The sequence below is a fragment of the Microtus pennsylvanicus genome, chromosome 10, assembly GCF_037038515.1.
Source record: "Microtus pennsylvanicus isolate mMicPen1 chromosome 10, mMicPen1.hap1, whole genome shotgun sequence".
NCBI classification, from domain to species: domain Eukaryota; kingdom Metazoa; phylum Chordata; class Mammalia; order Rodentia; family Cricetidae; genus Microtus; species Microtus pennsylvanicus.
Genome location: NC_134588.1, coordinates 103,547,207 through 103,575,168, shown reverse-complemented (window position 1 = coordinate 103,575,168; position 27,962 = coordinate 103,547,207). Strand labels below are relative to the sequence as shown.

Here is a 27,962-nt window from a genome sequence, read left to right as displayed (position 1 = left end):
GTGTTGTCCTGATTTATAGTGCCTAAAACCGTCCAGATCCACTACCTTCCTATGTAGACTCTAAAATTCCCTTTTATGAATATCCAGAATTAAAACACTGCCAGCCACTCTTACAGAGGGTTTGGTACGATTTACTGGAGTGTCTATCACAGGACTCTGCACTGTCTACAGAACTCTTCACGACTCCTCCTCATTGACTGGAATGGTGAATGGAGAGAGCGGTTTCTTCTGTGTACCTGAAGTTCTAGTGGCATTGCCAGTCTCTATAACATGGCATTTTAACAGCTTTAGTTCCAGTACTGAGGAGGCCTCACTCTCTGAGGGCAAGGCTACATATATATATAAAGGCACGAAAGAAAATCGGAATCAGCTGTGTATCTAGGTCAAGAACAGGGCCAGCTCTAAGCAATGCAGGACTCTGAGTTGGTTGAGAAGCAGTTGGTCTGTCATCTGTTCTTCGATCCTGTGTTATTGATAATTAATGTTATGGGGCAAAACCTGGGCCGTGCTAGAAAGGAGGGAAGAAAGCCTTGGGAAGGAGCGCCTGCTGGACCGCGGAGGAATGACAGGGCAAGCTGAATGTGTATCTTAATGAGATGCTCTGTGTATCTTTTCAAGGTGGTGACATTCGTGAGGAGTCTTCGTATAAAGTCATTGTCATACCAACTGCCAAAGAAAAGTGCCCTCGATGTTGGAAGCACACCGCCGAGACTGCAGATACTCTCTGTCCTCGGTGTGCAGAGGTCATTGGTGCAAAATAACATTCTGATGTTAACAGCTCCCTGAGCAAGAACCCTCCTCAGTGCTGATTAGAACCCTAGAAAGAAATCCAAGGTTTAGGTAAGGACTGGAAGAGTAAATGGTAAAAGAGAAAGATAGGGGTAAAAGAATATTAAAGAGTATTTCCTGTAACTAAAAGATTTATATATATATGCACATACACACAAACATACATGGAAATACATATATGAAGACATACATGTATACAGAGCAGACAGACACACACTCACACTCATGATGGACTTCTTCAGAGTCCGGCACTGAATATGGTTACTTTCAGTGTGGCCAAACAGAAATGTTTTATATTTTATTGAAACTTTTTTGACTCAGTATTTAAGTTCTATAATGTCTGAAAATAAAGGCATTCTGAGAAATTCCCAACTGGCAGTGGTGTAGAAGTTACGGATTATGAAGAGCGTGTAACTTTGCAGGGGAGTGGAAGAGTCGTGTGCCCACATAAGGTGAAGGGGTCAGTTCATTTTGCACATTAGCAAACATCAAGTTTCTAAGGCAGCAGGATTTTGGAACGTACTGCGAAGATCATCATCAAACTTATTCAAGAGGGGAAAAATCTTTGTCTTACATGTATGAATGTCGAGGAAAGAACATAAAAGCTGAACATTTATTTCACTAATATACATAAGTTCACAATAATGAATAGACACAGAAAATAATGGTATGTACAGAATTCACTACTTACAATACATTGACAGTAGACAAATTATAGAGCATTTTGTGAGCAATCCAATACTGGATTGATCGTTCAAGGATGGCTAATCTAAGCAGAATCTAGCTGCCTCGTAAACCCATCCCTGTGAGGTGAGAGGGCTTTCACTATTGCTGTAGTGCACTGTAAGAATACTTGTTTCTTCATGAAATGGACCATAGTAACTTCTAAGTGAATGCTGTAATCAATGTAAGTTTATTGTTACTAAGTCTTAGCTATGATCTTAAATCATAAGTAATCATTTTAAAAAGCTATTTAAATGCAGCAGGCTTCACACTATAGATGACCTCTTTGTGTCTCTTGGCTAAAGTGGGAAGCATGGGAAGCCTGGTGCTATGTAACATACTGCTGTATCTACATCATCCCAGCCCCTCCACATCTATGTAACATACTGCTGTATCTACATCATCCTGGCCCCTCCACGTCTATGTAACATACTGCTGTATCTACATCATCCTGGCCCCTCCACGTCTACATCTAAACACAGCCTGGGTAGAGAAGTTAGGATTGTCTGAACACTTTCATTAGCAGGGTAAAAAAGTGTGTAACTGTAAGGGAGAGAAGGGGGCATCTAGGGAAACACTACTGGTTAAGGGCATACTCCATGCCCTTGTTGCAGGGACACCAGCCCCGTTAGAACCTAATTCCTTTATTTGTGGCACTTTGTTGTTAGAGAATAGATACATAAATGTTAATTTTTCTTTATCAGATTTATTTTAAAAGCCCTTAGTAAAGTAGAATATTTTACTGCCTTTATTAAACTCAGGATTTAGTTTTTAAATTCTATGTGTATTACATTTTTTGGTGACAAATCTAACTTAGAGACTTAATTTGTGTTCTAATTCTCTTATGTGATCTACCAGAGTATATTTAGCCAATTTTATCCTCAAAAAATACAAGCTATCCCCCGCCCAAAACAAGTAATGGGATTAGAGTAAAAGGACCATTTGCAGTGTCCACTCTCTCCAGAGTACTCAGGGCCCGGGGAGAACGGGCCTCCTAGGACTCTGGGAAGGGCGGTATCATGTCAGTCAAGCTGTGCTCACAGAGATGGCAGCACGCAGCTCCTCACAGCCACCTGGGCAACACCGAAACATTTCTCTTAGTGAAATCCAACAGCGTTAGTTTTAGCCAGCCACGATCTTAGATCTGACTTTTTAATGGAAAAGAATTCACATTTGTGTATGTTCAGGTTCAGATTTTTACTGGGTGTCCCTGAAGGACATTCTCAACCTTCACAATGGTGGAGTTGCCTTCTTCCCTCCATTGGAATGATGACTGTGACAGCTGTGACCATGGCAGTCACCACAGTTGCACTGTATGGCTACATTCCAGAGATAGTCTCACCGCAGTAAGTACTTGCTGGTCTGCAGAGCCAAGCACTGACCAGCCCGGGGTAGGTGGGTTTGACTCACACATCTGTTTAGCGCTTGGCCTGCTCTAGGCACTACAGGCTACAGAACTGGCTGCAGTTTGTCCTCTCCGCCCAGTTGTGAGGTAGGTTTGCTAAAGGCTGTCACAGCACGAAGCATGTTCTCTGTCCTTCTCCTAGGACAGGCAACATGAACACGTCCCAGAAACGGACATTTTGAACACTTGGAAGAAAAATAAAGTTGGACTTTAAATATTTTAGAATCTTTGCTTTGTTCTTTTGTTTTTACATAGTCTTACAAGATAATACATTTTTTACAACTACCTGATGTGGATACAATTTTAGAACTTGACAAAATAAAGAGTAAATCTTGATTTACATTATAGTTGATTTTGATGCACTGTTCACATCTCTGATTCCCAATTCTGGCAAGTACAGCAGGCCCGGGGTCCTTCTCCAGGTCGTTTCTGGGATCTCAAAGCCATTTCTCCTCTGATGGCAGCAGCACCCCAGGACAGGAAGCAGTCAGCACCCAGAGCTCCCTGCCATGGCATCCTGGTGCAGGCCAAACATAAGGACATCTCTGCATGTTCTAAAGGGCTGTGGCTGAGTCTGGCATGCTGATGGAAGCTGCATGGACACTTCATCCCACAGGAGACATCTGGATATGAACTGGAATACTACAGTAAGAATGAAATCTGCAAATTATAATCAGTCACAATGCAAAGTTTAACAATAAAGCTACTTATTTGAATGAAAAAATAACAGTAAAGCATATGTATTCATTATAGCCCAGTTAATGTATTTTATCTTCAGTCTCGACTGAAGAAAGGGAATTTAGCCAGGATTGCACGTTTTAAAAGTAATATATTTATTTATTATACAAAAAAAAACCCTCCAAAAAGTTCCAGATCTCGCTGTGTAAAGTGACATGCAGTGATTGGTGTGGTCGCAGGACTTTGGACTACTGTCATAAAGTAGTCATGGCTTCCACAGCTTCGATGAGGTGTAAGGCGAGGCTGTACTGCCCGTGCTTCTCTGGCAGGAGCTCCATTACTTTGTGCACTAGTTTAGCTGTTGTGGCGATTGGCACATCAGTGTTCTGAAGATCCTGGGTGTTCTGCGAACAGACACAAAACTCCTTTAGTTTCATGCTGTCAAACAATTGTGACTGCCTTAAGCTTGCTTATGAAAGTTCTCCCACTAAAGGCATTTCTTGCTGTGGGTTCACTGAAGGAAGGTCACCCATGAGGCCTTCTGCTTCTGCCCTGCACTCACCATTGCCTTCAGCCAGGTGCAGAGAGTGGGTGGGAGTCTGGCCAGCAGCTCCATGCCTTCTTTTGTCTGGGTGTGGAAAAGTGCATGCGCCAGCCTCTGCCCTGTCAACACGAGCAGCTGAGATGCCAGAACTTCTTTGTCATGAACTTGCAGAATGGCCTGAGGATGATCAGGAGAGAAATAATCCCTGGAGGCTGTCAGTGGAGAGCTGTTTCAGCTCTCAGAATGACCATGTGCAATCTTTGCTCTTCAGCTATTTTTTGTTTGTTACCTAAGTTTTCAATTCAGTATGACAGTATCTTATCTTGAAGTGAAAGGGATCATCCTAGCCTCACCCTCGTCACTCTTGCTGGCGAGTGGATGCCTACCACCACCCTTACTCACTGCTGACAAGGCCTGGCAGACACACTGGCTTTTTAGCCTTGGACCTTGCCAAGCTGGTTCCCATCTCAGGACCTTTGCACTCTGCTCTTCCATCTGAGGCACTGTTCCCTCAGCTCTTTGAGTGGCTAGTTGCCTCCTCCCCTTGAGAGGTCAGTTCAGCTATCACTTTCTTCCATCCACTGAGGCTCCTATCAGCCATGGCTCTGCTCACTTTTTGTTGCTTGGTACAGAATTGTCCAGGCTTTTCTGCTCCTCCAGTTCCACAAGCAGCCTTACTCTTATATGAACCTGGCACCAGGCACAAGTCTTGCTACAGCTTTCTATTCTTTTGTTGTTTACTCTGAGACTGGGTCTCGTTCAGCCCAAGCTGGCCTACGTAGATAGGATGACCTTAATATTGTTACCCTGCCTCCACATCCCAAATGCATGCACCACTATATCCAACTCTTAACATTCGTTTACTGCTTCCTTCAGCTGTCTGTTTTATACCCTGAGCCCCAAGAATGACATCACAGGTCACTCTTACCTCCTCTCCTAAGAGGTCAGCTCCATAGTTGTACAGCTCTCCCACATAATGCCTTCGAATGACATCTTCGCTCACTTGAAGGTGATGAGCCAAGTCCACAGCCAGAACTGGCCAGTTGTGGTCTTTCCAATGAGTGGTTGCTGCCTCTTCGGAGGGCTCTTTGTCCTTGGTAACAGAATGCTGGGCCTGGACAGCTGCACTGACAACTTTCAGTAAGAACTTGAAGACAGGAAGCACAGCACTGCCTTGTCAGTACTTTTCATTTACAGCAACCCAGTGCCTGCTGTATAACCCGGTCGCCGGAGTGCAAGCCCAAGAGTTCATGTGAAGTGGAAGAAGTGACTGCACAGAGCTGCTGTCCTCCCCATACTCAGTGCTATGGAGTATGCCAGCCCCCCGCCCATACACACAACTTTTTGTGTCAACCAGAGATACTCCATTAAAATTAATTTTTTAAAAAATTTATTTGGTTTTTTGAGACAGGGTTTCTCTGTATGTCCCTGGCTCTCCTGGAGCTCATTCTATAGACTAGACTGGCCTCAAACTCAGAGATCTGCCTGCCTCTGCCTCCCAAGTGCTAGGATTAAAGGTGTGCACTACCACCACCACCACCACATGGCCTTTTAATTTTTAAAGTTTGTGTGTGTGTGTGTTTATGTACATGCAACATGAATGTGCACACCACAGCAACAATGTGGAGGCGTCAACTCTCTCTGCCACGAGGGTCCTGGAGGTCCAACTAAGGTCACTAAGTGCCTTTGCCTGCTGGGCCATCCCACTGACTCTAAAGTTGCTTTGATAGCAGTAAAGGAACATATATTAAGGAAACTAGCTCTTGGTGTTTTTATAAAAGACAGCTCTGTTATCTCCTCTAAGTAAGAACTGAATCTAGTATTTGACTTACCTGTTGTCTTACAGAAATGAAATTTGGATCCATTTCTCCACTAGGTAATAACTGAATTGAAGTTAAGTCTTTGAAAAATGCATTCTTTCCCTAAAAACAGAAAGATCAAAAAACAAGAACAAAAAACACCTGGTGATTACGGACTAGTAGGGAACATTAGGGAGAGTCTGAGAAAGCACTTTAGCACGAGTAATTCATAGTTGGTCTTCATGGTGTTCTCCTCATCTAACTTGGTACCGAGTGCTAGCACCTGAGCTGCAGCAGCCTTTAAGGCCACTCCACTCATCTAGCACTCCTTCCCTGGACTGTGGCCTGCTGACCGCCAGCAAACATGATTAGACAGGTGGCAGCCAGTCATATTCCAGACTGGGCTCCAAACATGGTGCTTCTGCCTTGGTGTGCCGTTCACTCCCTGAGAGGTCCCAGTGGTCAAGTGAGTCATCCCACAGACACAGCTACATCATACTCCCCAGTCTAGTTGACCCTTTAGCTGAGACCTCCACGAAGCAACTTCAGTAGTATGTACTAGTGCACAAAGGGTGGCATTAATTACTCAAGCCAAGGAACTCAAGGAGAAGCAAACTGAAGTCACGACAACAAGGAGTGAGGGCCTCCAGATGAGTTCTAGGGCACTGGACAGGAGCACACTCATCAGATGTATGAGTGAGTCTGGGTGTATCTAGGGAGAATATGCAGAATGAGAAGGAAGTCAGGAGTAAATCAGAAGAATGGAACTAGGTAGGGGATAAGGAGCTGGGACTCAGTGAATCATATCCCACAAACCACTGAAGAACTGAAGATATACCATTCAGTAAGAGCCCCATGTACCTGTTAGCCAACAACTCTGAAACCCTCTGGGGACTCACTTTGCTATCAAAAAGAGCGAGAGGCTTCACACTCTTGAGAGAAAAGCGCATGGCTGCATACAGGATGGAGCACAGGATGGAATGATGCTCCACCAGTGGGTAGTGGATAGGCTTCTGCTCGAGCGCCAGTTCCACTATAGAGATGGGGCCCTCCACGGACAGCCAGGCATCCTCAGTGTCCAGGACTGGCATCTGCATTTCATCCCTGCTGATGTCAGCCTGTGGAAGTTGAGAATAGAAGACTGTGTCAGGAGTTGGAGAACAGGAACTACAAATGGCAATATCCCAAAGTGCAAACTCAGCTTGTATTCCCTATTTATAACAGAAACCACAAAAATACAATTCAGAGAGAGGGGGAAAGGGAGGGGGAGAGAGAGAAAGAATATCACTTTTGAGGCTAAAGTCAAAATATACACTAATAATGTACAATAAATATGGTAAATAAGCATATCATGCCATTTAAGCTCAATGATTTTCAGATTATTTAATATCTAAAGAGACACTCGAATGAGGGTGTGGGGGGAGCACATGCTGTGTGTGTGTGTGTGTGTGTGTGTGTGTGTGTGTGTGTGTGTGTGTGTGTGTGGTCTCACTTCAAGGCCCTGGATGCCCTTCGATCTCACAGTCCTTCTATCCCAGCCTCCCAAGAGGGGATTCCAGGCATGCCCCACCGTGCACACGCCTTTTACCTCCAGTGAAGTCTGAAGAAGATCCAGGCAGGATCCGAGGAAGGACGTCACTGCTGTGTCACTCATCCCCACATCCTGTTCTCAAAAAGGAACATTATGACCCCCATCAAAACTTGTGTACAATCAGAGAAACAAGAGACTCCAGCATGTCCACTTGCCTGCTTTTCTACACTGAATACAATCTGAAGTCACTAGATATTGAAGTTCCTGCCAGAGGATTTGGTAGCATCGATCAATTTGATATTAGCCTTCAATGTGATACTAGTGACATTAGTGTTATTACTTTCAATCTTAATGTCTGGGGTGAGGGTGTGCCTCAGTGGTTGGGCATATACTTAGCATATGTAAGACTCTGGATTCAGTCTGTAGCACCACCAAAGGGCAGGGAGAGACTGTGCACAGTAACCACAGATCCTTCAATTTGCTAAAGCATTTGCTAGCCAACTAACCATGGGATATGGTAAGATACACGAACGTGGTTCAACATGTTCTGAGTTCTGAAGAAACAACCTGGGCTGCTGGTTTCATGGCATCTTAAAGGCACTGAACTGAATTACCTAAATAAAACTAGAATTTCCTATTAGACAACCAAATACCAAATTCACATTTCTGGCAAGAAATAGTTCCCACTGACCCCTCCTACAGGCCTGTGTGAGGAGTTACTGCATTTGTGGATAATCTTTTTAAAGCCAACAATCACTCGATTCTTCACACCTTCAGAGTACATAACTCGGAGTGTGTGCGTGCGTACTTGCACACATACATTCTTAACTCCAGCCACACTGCCACTCTGGGAGTGAGATTCCCCTGAGTTCAATCTGTGTGTCTCACATTTCTGGAGATATGTAAGAAGAACACGTCACAGTTTGGAGGGAAACTACTGATCAGCAGTCGCAGTGTCCGTGATCAGAATCTCAACTGAGGTCAGATGTCTCTACTATGAGATGCTAGTGCAGAGTAGATCCAGGCAAAGATGGCAATTTGCTGCTTCCAGTCCAGAGTCCAAACCAAACGAACCTTAAGACTTACACATGCTAGCTGCCAATCAAGACAGGGAAACCGAGGGACCACAGATCACAACTATTTCCTTAATGCAGTACTCTCTGTTTTTTGTTATCTCCACAGAGGTCAATCTCAACAGTGGAAATCAAAGTTCACTCATACAGTAAGATATGCAGAGTGCAGGTTTAACAGGGAGACTTACTCACCCTTCGGCATAACCTATCCTTTGGAGACTTCCCAACCTGAAACAGACAAAGTATAATAGTTAACAATTTAAACTAAAAGGCATTGGAACAGTACAGAAAATAAAAAGCAATCAGCAACCAGAATTACAGCTATCAATATACATGCCAGTAATTAACTATTGGCAGGCTACCAACAATTGTACATACACAAAAAATATCACACAGAGCTCACAAATAATTATTTCAAAAGCAAATTCTTGGGCTGGAGAGATGGCTCAGCAATTAAGAGCACTTGCCACTCTTACAGAGGACCTAGGTTCAATTCCCTGCACCCACATGGTAGCTCACAACCATCTGTAAACCTAGTTCTAAGGGCTTCAACAGGCATGTACGTGGTACAAATAATGCATGTAGGCAAAACAATCACACACAAAGTAAAATAAATCAAATAAAAAATTTCCTCCTCCCCTAGTTAAATGTATATTTTTAAACCAATAAGTAAAATTTCTTGCTGGGCAAGGAAGAGTGGTACACAGGTGAAATCCCGGCCCTTGAGAACTTGAATTTGAGAGTTCAAGGCTAGTTGGTGAGGTACTGTCATAAAAAAAAAAAAGGCAGAGGAGGCTGAAAGATGACAAGACAGAGAAGAGGGGAAGGAAGGCGGCAGGAGACAGAAGCCTGGTAAAAATCCAGCTCTGCTCATACAGCGAAGTAACTGTGTTATCTGAATCTTCCTAGCAAACAACACCTGAGAGCCTTGTTGGCCGGTAAAGAGAGTGCTGAACAGCAGTGGACAGCCATGCTCATTGCTGCTCTAGTCAAAACAGCCAGGAAATGCAAACAACTTAAGTGCCCTACAACCAATTAATAGACAAGGAAAGATTAGTACATACACAATATGGATACTATCCAGTTGTAAAGAAAAATGAAATCACGAACTTTGCAAGTAAATGGATGCAACTAGAAGAGATACTGAGTGAGGTAACTCAGACTCAGAGAGACAAATGTTGTGTTCTCTCATCTGAACCCCAAATCTTGAGTAGCTGCAGAAATCAGGAAAATAAAAATGGACCATGGAGGTTGGTGGGAAGCCAAGGGATAATAGAGAGGCCAGATGGGAAAAACAGGGTGGTTCCAATTTGGGAGCAAGGAAGAGAGATAGAGAAGAAAGAGGGGAGAGCAAAACAACAGTTAATGTGTCTGAAAAAGTCATAAGGAACCATACTATTAACTGTCTACCTAAAAATACCCATAAGACACATAAATATGTGTATATGCATGTATGATATAGATGTGTATGTATATATAGTATATAATATATAGCACATTGTATATGTGTGTATATGCATATATATGTGTGTATGTGTGGAGAGAGATTGAGAATTAAGATCCCATCTGGACTGACAAAGTTCCCTCCCTCCCCAAGAGCAATACACTATCTAATGAAAACCTCAATAGCAGTCACGAGAAGCCCTCTTTTGAGTTGTTGGTCAGGGTTGTCCAGGAGACTCCCAAGACACTCTAAGCTTGGTTGCCCCCCAGGGGTGGAAGGTAAATCCCTATTGCTGATACCACACACTTCAGAAACGGCACAAAGGTTCCTAAGCTGGAACTGATCTGAATGAACAGAAGGCACCATGCAAGCTTCCAAAGGAGGGAAACAACTAATAAGCCTACCAGGCTGTGATGCCTATGAACCACAGTAACAACAGGTAAGGCACCATAGCCCCGAGGGTGCATGAGTGGCCCACGTATCTGGCAGTATCCAACAGCTCTCTAATTGGACTGAAGGTCCACTTAACAAATCATTTTGGTACTGGAAACCTAGCTAACTACCTGGAGATGGTAAAGTCATGGATATCACAGGAGACCCTACAACTGATACTTTACTAACCCAGCATAATCTCTAAGTACATTCTAAATGTTTATCCTCGTACCCACAGACAAGCTAGTTCTTTCCATTTGAGTACACTTCTCTGTGCAACAGACAGAGCCCACTACAGAAAATTACATCCAGTCAAATGCAGAGGTCAGTCACCCGAGGCTCAGAGACCACTGCAGAAGAGAGAGCTGTAAGATTGTAAGAGACGGGAAAAGGGAGTTTGCTGCGAGTGTTTCTCCTAGAAACATCAGAAAAGCTACGCCCATGAAGTCTCACCAGCACTGCTGTCTAAATATGAGCTGAATAAGGACGTCACAACAGACGTGCTAATGTGGAAGAGGAAGAGCTCATGCGGCCTCAACACAGACAAAGAGCTATGGGCAACTAAGGAATAATGAGAGTGGAAGAAGTAGCTTCCCCAGAAAAGAGCACACCAATTGGTTATCCAATACCTAATAGTCAGCTCTGAAAACATATACACACAACAACGACATTATATGGTCTGAGCAGGTTGGACTCATATGTTTATATGTGTATATATGTAACAATGATCAAAGAAAAAGTGGTCATGAATTTGAAAGACATCGAGGATGTGTGTGCATGGGAGGAGCTGGAAGGAAAAAAGAAAGGGCGGTTAATGATGTAATTTTCTTATAATCTCAAATATACACAAGTACACACACATACACACACACACACACAATGCTAGCCCTCAGAAGTACATTTAAGCCAGCAAAACTAAACCACGCTATCAGACAACCAGAAACAGTCTGTCAACTGTCCACACACCCCAGTGTGAACAATCTTTCTAATATCAATAAATTAAGGGAACTAGTTAAGAAGTACGAGACAATTAACATCACCTCACCTTATCCATCAAGTAGGTGGCAGCAGAAAACCTTTTAACTAAGAATGTATTCCACATCATCAACGCGATACCTAGACAGCAAATGAAATAAGAACAGAGTGTTACAGATGTAACTTCATCAGACATCTCTCATCCCCAAGTTTATTTACATATTACTTCTTGCATCTTATACAGAATTTTCATTTTTAATAAAAGAATAAGTGAACAGAGGAGTATAGCTTTAAGCATAAGTATAAAACTTGTATCACAAGGAAAAAATAGCATCATCAATATCATCATAACATCACACAGCCGCCAGAAAGGCTTTGAAGGTTTGATTGCTTGTTTTGCTGTGCTGGGGGCTGTGCGGGGTGGAGGGGTGGGGGAGGGGAGGTGTGCTGGGGTGGGATACGGGGCCTCGCACATGGCTCAGCTACTGCTATGGATTAGCACTCCTAGCTCTCAAGCTTTGGTGAGAGTCTGAAACAAAGGGAGCACACACTGGCTGAGACAGTGATGTGGAAACGTCTGTTAACATGATACCTGCTGGTCTCCCAGCACATCTCAGAAACTCATCATTAAAGACAGGAATACATTATTGAGGACAGCTTCATTCTTATGTAAAAACATTAAAATAATGAAATATTAAAAGTACATCCAGGTAGCCAGATGTGGTAGCTCATGCCTGTAATGCCAGCCTTTGTGAGGGTCAGGAGCTCAAGGGTGGCCTGGGCAACAAGAGGCCTTACTGCACGAGGAAAACAAACACCCACTCCCCAAAAGACAAAAAAGTACTTTAAAACATTAAAAATATTTAAAGAACTCAACTGAGCAAACAAGAACAAAACCTGAGCATTTCTTTACATAGCAAAGCAGCTGGCAACCAGCAGTAGTGCTCTACAGTCCTGGAAGGAAGCAGTTACAAGGGCAAGAGCCAGGCGCTGGTGGAGGATGTCAGCTTGACAGTTCATGTCCTATCATGGCAGGGGCCCCATGAGTCCATGAGGGCTAACATCTGCTACTCACCGTTTTGAACATGAGCATTAAGAATGTGCTTCAAGTGTTCTATGGACCTAACCAGAAAGCGTGCTTCCTTGAGAAAAAAAAAAAAAGAACAAAGAAAAAAGAAAGGTTATTTGACATCAATGAAAACCTTTTTAAGATTTACTTTTACTTATGCGTGTGTCTGTGATGAGTGAACACTGTGTGTGAGAGGACGCCTGCAGAGCTGGAGGAGGATATCAGATCCCTGACGCTGGAGTTACAGGCACGAGTGAGCATCCAGACTAGTGTGCTGAGAACTGAACTCAGGTCCACCAAGCCACCCCTTCCGCCCCCACTGAGACGTCTTACTAAATTTTCTGCATAAATCTACTTAAGAATTTGGCCAAGGGGCTAGAGAGATGGTTCAGTGGTTAAGAGCACCGCTGCTCTTGCAGAGGACCCACAGGATGGCTGACGATTATCTCTACTAATCTCCAAGGGTACTGGGCACACATTTAGTACACAGACATGCATGAAGGAGGAGGAAGAGGAGGAAAAGGAAGAAGCATCAGCACCATTACCACAGCCAAAGCAGCAGTCACTAGGTATAGTGGTGCACACCTTTAATCCTAGAACTCAGGAGGCAGAGGCAGGTGGATTTCTGTGAGTTTGAAGCCAGCCTGGTCTACACAGTGAGTTGGAGGACAGCCAGGGCTACACAGTTAGACCCTGCTTCAAAAACAAACAAGTAAGCAAACAAAAAGAAATTGTTAGAAGCAGAAAGGCCATGAATTCTAGACCACAAAAGCTAAAAATGGAATTCTAAGCTAAGCTATATAGCTAACCCTTATTCAAACAAACAAATAAGAAAGAGGGAAAAGAAAATAAAACCCAAAGATATCTGTGAATTAGGTAAAAATAACTTCTGATGAGATAACTTTAATCATTTCATTATCTAATTAGTGATTAATTTCTAGATACACGCCAGGCCATGCTGACAGGGAGATTCACGTTCTCTGCAATCTCTATACCACACACGTGTTCTCTACATGCAATACTTACTTGAATTTCACAAGCATGAAAACTTAGTTTCTTTTTGCAAACAACCATTATGCAACAAATTTGGAGCAGCTACTATGCATGAAACCTATTTAAGGTCCCGGGAAACCGCACTGAACAAAATGGACCCAAATCCTGGTCTTTACTGAGGGTAGAGTCTAGTGAGGGAGCTAGGCAATATGAAAGCGAGCACATCAGAGTGTCAGGAGTAAATGGTAAGGACAGAAGAATTAGAGCGAGGGACCAGGAAATGCCAGAGGGAAGGCTTAAAAGCCATCTATCTGTGTTATCACAAAGGCTGATATTCTCAAATTCACATATTAGCATGTAATGCTCACAAAATCATCCAGATGTTGGGTTGGCTAAAACCACTTGAAGTCCCCATCACTACTGTCCCACACATGTTGATACTGCAAAGTCTCCAAATATAATTTAATTTAAAATTAAAGGTAGATGTAGGTGTAGTGTTGAAGTTGGGATGGGGTGTAATGTGTTAAGTTAACGAGAAAACCACACAAACAAGACAGCCATTATTCAAACCATCCTAGGAGGGGCCAATGATTACACTAACGGGGCCACTTTCTCTATGCCTCAAGATGACTGCTACCATAAAATATTCTCATTTAGGAAGAAATTTTGACAATGGGCTCAGGGATGTTACCCAAGGTCATGCCAGCTGTGTGCTGTAACTAGGATTAGCCGGAAGGATTGGCAACAGGGCACAAAGGCAATTGAGCCAACTCTGTGAGCAGAACCAGATGCTGTAATGTTCACTTCCTCTTAGCACAGGACTGCACTGCCTGCCCCCAGTCGGGTCGGGAACACAGGCTCTCTCCTTACCTGAAGCTGTGTGCTTTGTCCTTGTCCTCAGTGAGCTCTAACAAGTACACTTTTGATTTCCTCCTGCATTTCTGCATGAAATGGCACCAGCCTAATACTATGTGCCATCTTGGTAAAGTCAAAGTCAAGGGCCTAATGGCAGCCTCATGTCTGATGGCTGTAGTGTCTATGGTTACCACTTTCCTTACCTTTGGATAAGAACGATAACCCAGGAACAGCCCTACTATGTACATTGCCAACTCGTGTCCAAGGTTAGCCTTGTGGGCCTCTCAGCTCGCCGACAAGGCCTCATTTCCCACACCCTTAGGGTCACAATCTTTCCGTGGGCACTTTGGTCTGGAAGTACCCTCAGAGTGGCTTCAAGCCTGGCTTTGGATCCCAACTCCATGGCTGATTTACAATTGGCCACCACTCCAGCCATTTAAGGAAGGGATCAATCCTTCAATCCTTCAGGCTTGACACCAAGATGAAACAAGACATGAGAGCATCTTGTAGCCATTTCCTTTGCTACCTCCTTCACTCAAGCTCCCTCATAAGGATTCTTGTAAATGACTCCTCTGGAATCCAAATTTTTTCTTTGAGGTCTTTATCTCAGGTTGCATTCAAAGGTGAATTGACTCACACTGCTACAATAGGACATCCTTCCTCCCCCTAATAAAGGCTCTTTAATATGTAATGGTGTTATGTATTAAGAGAACACACTAAGAGTGATTTAAGTAATAGACTTGTCCTTGGTAACTTAGCCAAACCCTGGTGCCAGGATGGGAATCCTGTTCATATTCCTCCGTCACCTCCTCACTGAGTCCCCACAGCAAAGTACCAATTATGGTCAGTCTTCAACCATGTTTCCAGTCAATGAAAAGGGGGGCTGGAACTAGAATGAGGACCAAACTCCTAGAATCTGAACGAAGCACCACTGAGGTCACTTCAGAACACAGCTGGCCACTGACTGCTGTGCACATTGCTCACTACTCAGGAAAGTCCCGAGTTCAATGCTAGTAAAGGTAACTTAACAAGATCCCGTCTCCAGGAAATAAGTTTAAAGGGGCTGAGGCTATAGCTAGCAAACAGGAAGCTATAGGTTCAACACTCAGTACTGCCACACACATACATACAGGGCAATGTGTGAAGAGCATTAGCACAGCTACTAGGACAGGCACAAGGTAAAGGCAAGTGTTTAGTGAGCTCCAGGACAAGCCTGGCCCGGGTACAGGTGTGCAGACACAATCAGCAGACAGCGAGGACGCACCTCTGGGTCTTTATTCCACTGAACAACATACTCCCAGCAGCAGTGTGCATGCAGCACGTCAAGCTCAAGGCTACACGGGAACTGCTCATAGGCTAAACGCAGCAAGTCTGAAAGACACAGAGGGTAACAGCATCGTCAGTAACGAGAACATGGCTACGTCACTCCACCCCGAATCTCGTAATGCTCTTTATTTGGGTGTCACCTGGTATGGCTCCTAGGTCTATCTGCACCTCTCGCACCTCAAGGAAACTTCGCGCAATACCTTCTTTGGGTTCATCTGGGTTTTCTGAATCTCTTTCTTGGTTGGCACATTTCAACAATTCAGGGCTGAGGTCCTGTTTAAATATCCACTTGGCTACACTGTCTGCAACACCACCTACAGGTATAAGATAAGAAAGAAAAAGAAATCTGGTAAAATCTGAGTAGCAAGCAATGTATTAAATGGAGCCAAATACAGAGTATGCTGGATATTCCCTCAAGACCAGAGATACACACCACATCCAGCTATGAATCAACCGAAGCTGATACCGAAGAACATGAGACTCACAGCAGTGTTAATACACATCATCCAACTTGGGAGGGCAAGCAAGACAGCTGCTATCTGGGGGCACACTTCTACACTGAGAGCAATCTTAAATAAATATAATGAACATGTGCCAATACTATATGCTGTACACTTTCCAGGTCCATAAATTCAAATATAGTATACCAGACACAGATGAGGAAATTACTATTTTTTTTAAAAAAAGAATTCTTTTTTCTTTATTTTTTGGGTTTAAAAAGAATCTTACGTCAGGCTGGCTTCAAACCCATCATGTAGCTAAGGATGGACCTTGAACTTCTGATGCTATTACCCCCACCTCTAAGGTGATGGGGCAAGTATATGCCAGCACACCTAGTTTCAAGGTGCTGGGATTAAGCCCAGAACTGTGCATGTCAGACAATCGCTCTTTCAACGGAACTAATGCCTACCCCCACATGACTTAAATGCAAATGTGTCTGTACATGTGTACACAAACGCACACATGACGTCAGAGGAGGATGGCGGTGTCCTGCTGTTACTCTGCCTCAATCACTTGAGACAGTCTCTCACTGAACCTGGATCCAGGATGGCAGCGAACTGCAGTCTGTCTGCCTGCCCCAGAGTGCTGTGGTTAAAATGTGCACAGCCACACTTGGCTTTTCAAGTGAGTTCCGAGGATTTGCACTCAGGGACTCATGGCTGGCAGCAAGCACTCTTACATAGAGTCCTGCCAAAGTGACCCCAACCACCCCAGATCACATCTAGTGTACACCTAATGTTGCTAGATAAAATATCTATGGGCAAAATTTAGCCATAATTCACATTTTACTCAGTGAGAGAATACAAAAAATTTTAAGTGCCAGGTGAAAATATCAAGACATGTGAAAAATTCTGTTTATCACCTAGAATAAAATTTAAAATTTAAAAATGGTATACACTAACTTTTACCCTAAACTTCCTATCTTTAGGGGTAGGGAGCAGGTGTGAGTAATGCCCACGAGAACCAGTTTGAAATTTATTAGCTCAAATGTTCATTCCCCCACCTGCTTCCACAATAGCTGGGACTAACGTGTATGCCACCATGCCTGGCTTACCTCTTATTTTGATTCAAACAGTTTCCCATAAAAATAATGCTTCATAGTAAACTCACCATCATCTGTGAAGAGGGTGCTGGGAGACTGAACTTCATCTCTAGCTTCTGAACTATCTTAAAGTGTTACTCTGGAATTATACCCCTGACTGCATTTCTTGGGTTAATATCACAAAGGTATACCTCAACATCATTCATTAGGGGACAATATGGTATAGAGGAAATTTACAATTAAAAAAATCACAAATCTTTATAAAAAATGAGAAAGCAAGTTAAGAAGTAACAATCTATACTTACAGGGCTGGGGAGATCTCATAAGTACGTCACAATTATGAGGCCCAGAGTACAGAGCCTATTGCCCATGTAACAAAAGAAGCAGGCAGCACACCCCTGTAAGCCCATCTCTAAGGTGGGCAGAGACTGAAGGATCCCTGGCTCTTCCTGCCTTCCAACCTAACCTAGAAAATTTGAACCCCAGGCTTGGAAAGAGACCCTGCCTCAAAGGAATAGAAAGACCCTGACACCCTCTCCTGGCCTCCATGCATACACACAAAGTCCATGTATCTTTAAGTACATGTACCAGTACACGCATGCATGCACACACACTCATGCATTAAATAAACAAAATGTAAAGGTCTAGAAGCATTTGAGATAATATTCCGATATCAAGTGCCTAACAGGGCCTCTGGTAAGGAGAATGGGCTGTTCTCGGAGACAACTGAAACAAAGGTTCTTATGCCCCCAAACCATAATGGCTGTAGGTCAATAGAAAGTAATGCATCAGAGACGAGGACAGTGCTGAACGTTCTCGCTTACATGTGGAAACTACAGTTACTCTCATAGGAGGAGAGGGTGGAAGAGCAATGAGCAGAGGCCAAGGAGAATGCAGGGAGAAAGAAGGAGAGAGGATGGTAGATACTAGGGTGCCTCTGGACGGGTGAGTAACTTCTGGTCCCCAGTGCAGCAGGGACACTAACTGAACATTCAAAACAGATACCAGAGAGGACTTTTAGTGCTCCTGACACAAAACAGTGACAAACAGCTACATAATGAGTCAGAACTAATGATGCATAAACGTATTAAAATGTCACACTGTATCTCATAAATACGCATGACTACTATGTGGCACGTAAAACATGCACTTCAGGGAAATTTAGAAACACAAAGGGGAACAAAGAGAGGAAGAGATGACACTATTAGCTCTAAGGAGATCAGGAGAGGAGGAGAAGGCTGTTTGGGAACGGTCTCCTGGAGGACACTTTGACCATGAGCAAGACTCAAGTGTCCACGAGTGGGTGAGGTGGGACCTGGGAGCAGGATGGGAGTCTCATAAATATGTCACTTCATGAACAAGTGAATATGTACTCAGAATCATGTGTGTGCATGCAAACAGTCACGGCTTCAGCTCACCTTTTCCTCCTTCTAACAGTTTCTTCACAGAAAGCCTTGGAAGTGGCTCTGTCTGTGGCGATGATACTTTGGCAGCTGGAGGACTGGCCTTGCTATGGAGCAGGGTCTGGAGGATGAGGCAGTCTTCCAGCTGCTTTAGCAGGAGCTTCCAGTACTCGGTGTCAAGAGAAAGGGCTTCCCAGGAGTCTGTGAGGGCTTCTGCATCAGCACCCAAAGCTGTCTGGGAAAACTGAGAAAAAGTATCCTGCTCACACTTTGGGCAATACATTTGTTTTCATTTCATTTTCTGGGGATCAAACCCATGCCCTTACATATGCTGGGCAAGTGCTCTAATACTGAGCCACACCCCAGTTGCCTGACAAAGACTCTGAATAGCATTAACTTAAATGAAAGCAACAGAGACGTAATTTTATAGATTTAATACTTGACTGGAGGAGATGGATACTCAGGACATTTAGAAGAGGTCCTGTGGTAATAGGTCAGGCTCAGTCGGTGGGCATCTTAAAGAGTCTTCTGGTCTCTAGAAGCAAGGGCTGCTCTGCTTAGGACGTTGACAGAATGTACCAGCTAACTCTATCTAACACTGTAAACACCTCAATCTGGTACACTTTGCCCATAACTTCCAGGACTGACAATGTTTATAGGAAACCACTCCAGACCCAATCAGGTGTCTGGTAAAGTGCTCGTTCATCTGACTCAGTGTCTGGTGTGTAAGAGGAGGATGGAGACAAACCCAAATAAACCCAAGAAGCGGTCCAGTGTGGCCCTGACCTCTTCATGAGAAATGCATCACCGTCCATTACCTGTTATTTCAAGTTCCTCACACATCCCACATTCTAGATGCTCCAGAGCACTGCAAGTTATCTACCCAAGCATGGAAAGCCCCCATCAGCCAGAGTGCCTCCGCAAGCTGCCCACTCACTCTCTTATCTGTAGAATTGCTGGACATCTGGGCAGCAACAGAATGCCCAACGTGTGCAGACAGCAGGGCAGCTCCATTGTTCTCCGACTGAATACAGGCCATGCGCATCTGCTGCCACCAAGGGGACACAGACTGAGAATCCCATGTCTCATCAATGGCCACTGCACAGACAAGAAGAAAAGCAGAAGGTAAAATCTTACCCTGTCTGTTTGGGGGCGTAGTTCATGGGTTTCATCTTTTACGTTTAAACTAAATCTGTCAAAGATGCACCTGCATATTTCTAAATGCACTAGAAGATTAATATCATGTGCCAACTGGGTTTTTATGACAAGCTAGAGTCATCTGAGAGAAAGGAGCTCAGCCTGTAGGCAAGCCTGTACAGCATTTTCGTGATTAGTGGTTGATGGCAGAGGACCCAGCACACTGAGGGTGGGGCTACCCCTGGGTAGGTGGTCCTGAGTTGTATAGAAAGCAGGGCGAGTGAGCATGGAGAGCAAGCCAGCAGGCTACACTCCTCCAGTCTCTGCTTCAGTTCTGTCTCCAGGAATGGAGGTTCACTGACCTCCTTAGTGACACCTGGAATTAGAAGAAAAAAATAAACCCTTTCCTTCTCAAGTTGCTTCTGATCATTGTCTTTATCACAGCAATGAAAACTCCAAGACACTGCAACTGATTTTATTTAGAACATTTATCTTCCATTCCTTTATACTGTTCATCATGCTATTTCTTGAATCAATACCAAACCCTTGGATTGTTTGTTCGTTTTGTTTTTTGGGGGGAGGGAGAGAGGGTGGTTGTTGTTATTATTTTGAGACGGGGTATCTCCATGTAACAGCCCTGACTGTCCTGGAATTCACTCTGTAGATTAAGCTGGCCTTGAATTCAGAGATCTGTCTGCCTCTGCCTCCTGAGCGCTGGGATTAAAGGTATGTGCCACCACTGCCAGGCCCCAAACTCTTATTTGAAGTATTTTCATCATTACTAAAAAGGAATAATGGGGAGGATATATACTTTTAGAGAACATTTTTACTGTTTTCTTTATATGTATGGGTTTTTTGTTTGCATGTATATCTGTGTACCACATGTATGTCTGGAGCCCACAGAAGCCACAAGAGGGCAATAGGTCCCCTGGAAGTGGAGTTACAGACAGTTGTGAGCCACCATGTGGGTGCTGGGAATGAACCTAGCTCCTCTAGAAGAGCAATGAGTGTTCTTAAACACGAAGACACTTTTCCTACCAAAATATTATTTCTACCAAAGACCATTTCCCAATGAAGTTACATCTTCTGATAGCAGAATTCCACTGTCCTGTATGAAAGAACATCACAAATGCACAGCAAATTTCTGACCAGTGCATGAAGACTTCTACAGCAATACTGCCACAGAGGCAAGGATGCAAACCCAGGCCTCATATGTACAAAGGATCCTCTTAGCTTCACACCCACTGAAACCTTTTCTACATTGTAGTCTGCCTTTGTGTGGTATTTCAAACACAGCGTTTTGTTTCAGAGCCTTGGAGTGGAAACCCTGAGAACACGGGCCCATGAAACGCACCGTATCCTACCCTTGGAGTGGAAACCCTGAGAACACGGGCCCATGAAACGCACCGTATCCTACCTTTCATCTTGCTCAGTAGGGACAGCATGGTATGAAGACAGCAGACAGACTGTGGTTTGTCCAAAATATCTTTTTCCTTCGAAAGCCAAACACTTAGGAGCAGAGACTAAAATAAAATAAAAATATATTTCAGCCTAAATAATATTTAACAAAGGGGAGATTTTACAGTTTCCTACCATGTGCATGTGTACACGCTGACGCAGCTATCTGGCTGGGTGCTTGCTCTATCACGCAATGTGGGATCACAGTGAGGTACACTGTCTACCTAAGAGATTCTCAACATCTGCTGGGCACCTGACTCCCACCCCCACCTCCTCTTAGGTTACATATTCTGTCTTCCAATCTAAGCCACAGTTAAGGAGAACACTGCCAGGAAGGACACCAATGTGACATTCACCTGCAGAGTAAGTGCTAGACACAGGTACTGAAAGGAGACATAGGGAGGGGCTTTGCTGCTCTTGCTTTGGCCAAAGACATAGGGACACGGTGAAGGGGAATAAGTATAAGCCACCAAATTCCTATTCTAGAATTCCTAACAAGTTCTGAAATACACACTGTAAACAAAACCACTTTAAGATATGTGCAGCTTATTTGATGAAAATTTGAAGAGAACAGTGTCACCTCTGTGAGCGCTGGTCTAGCACAGCGTCACCTCTATGAGCGCTGGTCTAGCAGAGTCACCTCTGTGAGCGCTGGTCTAGCACAGCGTCACCTCTGTGAGGGCCGGTCTAGCACAGCGTCACCTCTGTGAGCGCTGGTCTAGCAGAGCGTCACCTTTGTGAGCGCTGGTCTAGCAGCGTCACCTCTGTGAGCGCTGGTTTCTATGCAGCACCTTGGCTACTTATAAAATTACAGTAGCTTTACACAGGAAGAGCTCTAAAAGCTGTTGGTTTAAATGTATTAGTTCACAGTACGTTCAGAAAGGGAGGGCGAGGAGCTGAGGTGCTGTGTGAAGGAGATGAGTTTACACATGACATGAGATGACTCGGCTAGGAACCACATACAGCGGCTGGCATTATATTACCTCATTTGACTTAACAACAACCCCTGTGGCAGGAATAGCCACGCACATTTCAGAAAATGTGGACAGAGTCCGTAACTTCCAGCACCATGCACATACAGAGTTAGAACTTTAGTCTACAACTAACTCAGATATTCTCATTTCTTTCTTTAAAAAGGTTTAAATCTGCACATGTATGTAACTTTTACATCTATGAAATCACTCACTTGCTTTCTCTCTTTAATGTGAAATCCACTTTCTCTGCCTTTCCCGTTCAGCTCCTTCCTAGCTTACACAAGAACTTTAAAAACTCCAACTCTGCCCTCATTCTCCTCATGCTCATAAAGCAGTGGCAAATGCTAATAGCCACATAAACCATCTACTCTTCTGTCCCTGGCTGATGTGATGGGAGGGGCTTTACAGAACTAAGATCATATTCTAACATGGTACTTCTACCATTGGTGACCCAGCACACTGCTGAGTCCCTAAAAATGTCTTACCCTGAGTATCAAGGGTCTCCGCTCTGCTTTAGACCACCCCCAACTTCACACAACCATTATTCATAACCAACAAACTTGTTCTCAGCCAGAGAACCATCTCGTTGTTTCCTGCCTGTGTGCATGTGCTGGGAAGCAAAGGGAAGCACTCACTACCTTCAGGCTCATCATTCTGTTGCTACTACATGTACCTATTGGTTGTTATAAAATGTGTGACCAGAGTTTACCAGAAGGACAGCATGTCTGCAGCTGAATGGTGGTACATGGCCGTCACCCTGCACTTACGAGGCAGAAGCAGGGGGGTCCTGAGTTCCAGACCTGTCTATACTACACTGCAAGACTCTCTCACTCCATCCTGCCCCCACAAAGAAACAAAATGCATCATGTTTTTAAATATACTTAAAAGATTTAAAGTCTCTCCAAGTTAGGTTTATGCCTCCGTTAACTAAAAAAGTTCAAGATGACAATTGAAGTGGCAAGCCAAGATTACTTTCAATGAAGACAGCTAGGCTAAACACACTAATAGCTTGTCTTCAAACTGTGACCTCCTCCACTTTCCTTGCCACTGACCCCACCCATGCCTACAGCAAATTCTGAGCAAACGCAAAACTGTCTCCTTCCCAGTTCTCCCTGAGCCAGTATCCTCCACCTCTTGCCCAAAGCTGGCCTTTGTTCACACACTAAAATGGTTCTTCTCTTTTTAAAAATAATCTTAAGATTTCCTAACAGCTAAGCTTTTTTCAAACGTGGATCAGTACAAAATACAGATGAGTTCTCATCAGACCAGAACATAAATTTAGAAACACAACAGAAAAATACTCTAAACTTCAGGGACAATCAAAATGCAGAGACAAATTAGCACATAGGAACACATGCTGATACCCACAACAGAAAAGTAACTACCAAGTGAACACAAAGGAGGACAGTCCAAGCCAGCAAAGCATAGGAATGCACCATGCATGATCTGAACATGATAGCATGAATCCACACATATGAACTATCCTATTCCATAAACAGATTGTCATGAGATAATGCCGGGGTAACTGATTAGGAGCAGCATAGACTATAAAATTTAGAGAACTCTTTCATTCTATTAGTTAATATCTAAGAAGGAAATAGAAATCCCATGGTTCCAATGCCAACGAGCTCACACTTTTCCATCAGTACCCTTTACTTTACTCCTGCATTCAAAGGAATCAGGACTGCCAAGACACCATCTCCGAGTCTCGTCTTCCTACACAGGGCACTACTGGTCAGTCTTTCCCCTGAGCTGCATTTTCTAGTCCTTCCTGAACACAACCGGAACTTGATAAAGCCATAACTGTTCTGAAAACACGAGCATGCTAACACAGCTATACAGTAACTAAACTGAATGTAAACGCCTGGAAACAAATACATCTAAGCCTCTCCTCCCCTCTCTTCACAGCACCAGGGCCTTTGCACATTCCAGGCATTCACTTTACTATGGAACTGATTCCCTAGCCTTCATTTTGTTTTTTAAATTTTGGGACAGAGCCTTATTGAGTTAAGGCTGAATATCCACAGCCCTGGCAGGCCTGAAATTTGTGGTCCTGCTTCCTCTCCCCGAGAAGATGGTATTATAGCATACTATGTTTTCACACTTACCTGAAATTCCTTCTTAAATTAATTTTTTTTCTTTCCTTCCCCCACCCTGCGGCCGAGACTCCTCTCTCTACTGTGAACTCCTCCTTTTATGTTTTGCCATGAGAGAATATCTCACTGTATATTCAGGCTAGTCTCAAACTCATGGCCATCTTGCCTCAGCTTCCTGAGTTGCTAAGATTACATGCATGCACTTTCATGAATATAATTCTAATAAAGTGGTTACATATTATGTGTTAAATGGAAATGCAGACAATAAATTTTGTTGTTCCTGAATACACAATGTCAACTAACAAGCCTTCCTTCCAACAGCTCCATCTGAACCCCTTTCTCACGGGCTTCTATTTCGGAAGCACTGCCAATTTGGTCGTGATAATAATAAAGTGGACTGCTAGTGAGGAAGACATCTGACATCACTTTTGGTACTCCACAGGACTCATGCATGTGCGTGTAGACACACACAGGTACATGTAAAAAGGGGAAGAGAAGCAAATAGGCAGACATAGCGACATCTCAGGAGCCCTTCCTATCATGTCCCTTAATGTTAATATCTTACCCAAATTCACAACCAAGAAACTAACATTGGTAAAATCTGCTCAGATTTCATTTGTTACAATGCATGTATTTGTGTATGTGTGTATGCAATTTTTTTTCTGTTCTGTTTTGTTTTCCAAGACACACAGTGTAGTCCTGGCTGTCTTAGACCTCACTTTGGAGACTAAGCTGGCATCGAACTCAAGAGATTTGCTTGCTTCTGCCTCGACGTGTTTGGGTGGGAGCCTTATCATGCAGTTTTAGAGTGTGAATAGTTCTGATCAGTCATCACTACAAGCAAGAGAACCAAGTATCAGAACAAGACCCCTGGTCATTATGCTATTTCACAAAGGTTACACAGAAACCCCAGCTTGTATCTTTTGTTTGTTTGTTTTCCTGAGACAATGTTTCTCTTTGTCCTAAGCTGTCCAGGAACTAGTTCTTGTAAACCATACTGGCCTCGAACTCAGAGATCCGCCTGCCTCTGCCTCACAAGTGCTTGTTAATCAGGTGTGTGCCATCACCGCCTGGCTAGTTTGTATCTTTTAAAAATTGGCCTTTTCCCTCTTCCTATATTTTCCTTAAGGAAAAGTTACAATGTGTTTCTCAGTGGTTCATTGTTTTTATTATTGCAAAGTACACAATAAAGAAAAAGTTTGCTTAAAACTTCACTTACTAAAACACATTTTCTTACTGATATCCATGTGTAATTTTAACTGTCTTATCTCCTGAGGTGCATGCTTTCACAGACTAGCAGAAAGAACCCATCTTTAAAGGACTTCTAAATGTTCAGTAAAAGTCCACTCGACATAATGAGTAAGCTCACAGGGGGAGGATGTCCAAATGCTGGCTAAAACCTGAGCTGTGTGCTGTGTGAATGTGTGCATGAGCAGGAGGCAGTAAGGAAGGAGCGCTGAGGATGATGAGTAACTTCCTTCCTCTTTGTATTTTAGTTTTCATATTGGATGACTCTTCTGTTTCACATGTGTGTAAAGATTCTATTCTCCAATATTTAAAGCTGGAAAACACTGACAATATTATACACATTTTAGAGAAGTTTTTTAAGATCTCTTTCTAATGTAACAACTGATGAACAAAATCTACTGTAAATGCATTCACCTGTTAAGTTATATATTTAAGGCCGAAAATTTATGATAACATAATCTTAATATGGAAATTACAATTTTCTTTGATCACTTCCGTTTTTTTTAAAAGATTTATTTATTTATTATGTATACAACATTTTGCTTCCATGTATACCCACACACCAGAAAAGGGTACCAGATCTCATTACAGATGGTTATGAGCCATCATACGGTTGCTGGGAATTGAACTCACGACCTGTGGAAGAGCAGTTAGTGCTCTTAACCACTGAGCCATCTCTCCAGCCCCCTCATTTCAGGTTTTTATGTATGTTCTTGACATGCTAAAGATAATGATTTGAAACTTAACGTATCTATGTAACTTTTGCAGAGGATTCAGTAAGAAACCCTTACCAGTAACTGCTGAGGACTAAGTCCAGCAGACTCCAGAGTGTGACACATATCCTCAGTGGAGCTTTCTCCATGCAAACACTTCCAAAAAAAGAAACTGCCTAGTGAAACAAACAAGCATGTTATAGACGATGAATGTTCAGATTAATAATCTTACTTAAGTGCAAACTGGAATCGGAGAACAGCAGGACAGCATGAAAGAAAACGATTTTTTAGTGTTTTGTTGATGGAGGAAGGTCATTGGCTAATAAAGGAACTGCCTTGGCCCATTTTATTGGTTAGAATATAGGTAGGTGGAGTAAACAGAACAGAACGCTGGGAGGAAGAGGAAGTGAGCTCAGACACCACAGCTCTCCTCTCGGGAGCAGACGCCTCGGAGAGACGCCATGCTCCCAGCTCCCAGGCAGACGCACACTATGAAGCTCCGACCCAGGATGGACAGAGGCTGGAATCTTCCCGGTAAGCGCACCTAGGGGCGCTACACAGATGATTAGAAATGGGCTAAATTAATATGTGAGAATTAGCTTAGATAGAAATGGGCCAAGCAGTGATTAAATGAATACAGTTTGTGTGTTGTTATTTCGGGGCAAAAGCTAGCCGAGCAGGCGGCTGGGGTGTTGGGGACGCAGCCCCGCCGCTCCATATTACTACATTTTGTTTTGTTTGCCAGGGGTTCTTTCTACATAGACCTTGGAAATCACCATGTAGACCAGGCCAGCTTCAAACTCTCAGAGACCCCTTTGCCTCTGCCTCCTGAGTGCTGGGATTATAGGTCTCAACACCGAAAGAAAAGAACTTAATGTCTGAATTAATTTAATTAATTGATTTAGGAGAACAGAAGGCAAATCATTATGCCTTAACATTGCCTCCTGTGTGCATTGTACATGCATGTGAATGGGTGGAAGCCAGGGGTCAATGTCGGAGGTCTCTTCAAATGCTCCCCACTTTTTTTTGAAATAGATTGCTCACTGGACATGCAGTTCATTAGCTAGGCAAGATGAGGTGACCGGAGAGTCCTGGGGATCCTCTTCTCTATGTCTCTCCAGGGATAGGATTATAGGCAGATGCCACCATGCCTGGCTTTTTACATAGGTGCTGTGATTTCAAACTATGGTCCCTAAGTTTGCACAGCAATCACTTTACTGACTGGGCCATCTCTTCAGCCCCAATACTTCCTTTGTAGAAGGCTTATTAACACAATTTAATTTGTGTGAAATGGTATGTGAGTACCCAGAATACATTGCTGACCACAATGAATCATTTGGTCATTGCATTTCAAACAGAAGCAAACACCGAGTTGCTGTACACTTGCACTAGGACTTCTTCTGTACAAGAGTGAGGGCATTCGGAGCAGATTACAGGGTGTTACCTACCTAGAGCCACATACTCCTCTTCGCTTATCTTCTTTATGCTCAGCACATCCTTCTCATACTCTAGATATTCGAGGAAGGTCTTGACAGGTAGCACTCCGTCTGCATCCTCAGAAAACCGGACAGTGGTCTTGGTGTTTTCGTGTTTGTACTTCTCTAATAAGGCCCGGAGCTTCACCAGTTCCTTATCGTCCAGTCTTAGCAACACAGCCAAGTCCTTCAACAGTAAGAGTAGGCCATGTCTCTATGAATTGCTACAAAAGCTAGCCCCTTATTGGATCTGAGAGTCAAGGTAGTTGAGCAATGGTA

At 43.5% G+C, this 27,962-nt stretch overlaps 2 protein-coding genes across 4 annotated transcripts in view; one reads left to right on the top strand and one right to left on the bottom strand.

Annotated features, from left to right (window-relative positions):
• Iars2 (isoleucyl-tRNA synthetase 2, mitochondrial) overlaps positions 1 to 2,288 on the top strand; it is a 39,788-nt gene extending 37,500 nt beyond the window's left edge. Inside the window, exon 23 of the mRNA XM_075989401.1 lies at positions 619 to 2,288. Within this exon, the coding sequence (XP_075845516.1) occupies positions 619 to 761 (143 nt within the window). The 3' untranslated portion in view covers positions 762 to 2,288. The remainder of the gene's footprint in view (positions 1 to 618) is intronic.
• The window catches only part of Rab3gap2 (RAB3 GTPase activating non-catalytic protein subunit 2), an 87,562-nt gene continuing 60,974 nt past the window's right edge, over positions 1,375 to 27,962 (bottom strand). For 2 of the 3 annotated variants that reach the window (XM_075989398.1, XM_075989400.1), the window contains 16 exons: positions 27,657 to 27,870; positions 26,287 to 26,384; positions 21,137 to 21,242; positions 19,520 to 19,680; positions 18,598 to 18,826; positions 15,777 to 15,950; positions 15,575 to 15,681; positions 12,469 to 12,535; positions 11,464 to 11,534; positions 8,735 to 8,770; positions 7,527 to 7,601; positions 6,838 to 7,056; positions 5,972 to 6,061; positions 5,068 to 5,286; positions 4,158 to 4,316; positions 1,375 to 3,999 (listed from right to left, as the gene is read on the bottom strand). In XM_075989398.1, the coding sequence (XP_075845513.1) occupies positions 3,850 to 3,999; positions 4,158 to 4,316; positions 5,068 to 5,286; positions 5,972 to 6,061; positions 6,838 to 7,056; positions 7,527 to 7,601; positions 8,735 to 8,770; positions 11,464 to 11,534; positions 12,469 to 12,535; positions 15,575 to 15,681; positions 15,777 to 15,950; positions 18,598 to 18,826; positions 19,520 to 19,680; positions 21,137 to 21,242; positions 26,287 to 26,384; positions 27,657 to 27,870 (2,175 nt within the window). In that variant the 3' untranslated portion in view covers positions 1,375 to 3,849. The remainder of the gene's footprint in view (positions 4,000 to 4,157; positions 4,317 to 5,067; positions 5,287 to 5,971; positions 6,062 to 6,837; positions 7,057 to 7,526; positions 7,602 to 8,734; positions 8,771 to 11,463; positions 11,535 to 12,468; positions 12,536 to 15,574; positions 15,682 to 15,776; positions 15,951 to 18,597; positions 18,827 to 19,519; positions 19,681 to 21,136; positions 21,243 to 26,286; positions 26,385 to 27,656; positions 27,871 to 27,962) is intronic. The other variant, XM_075989399.1, reaches the window with a different exon arrangement.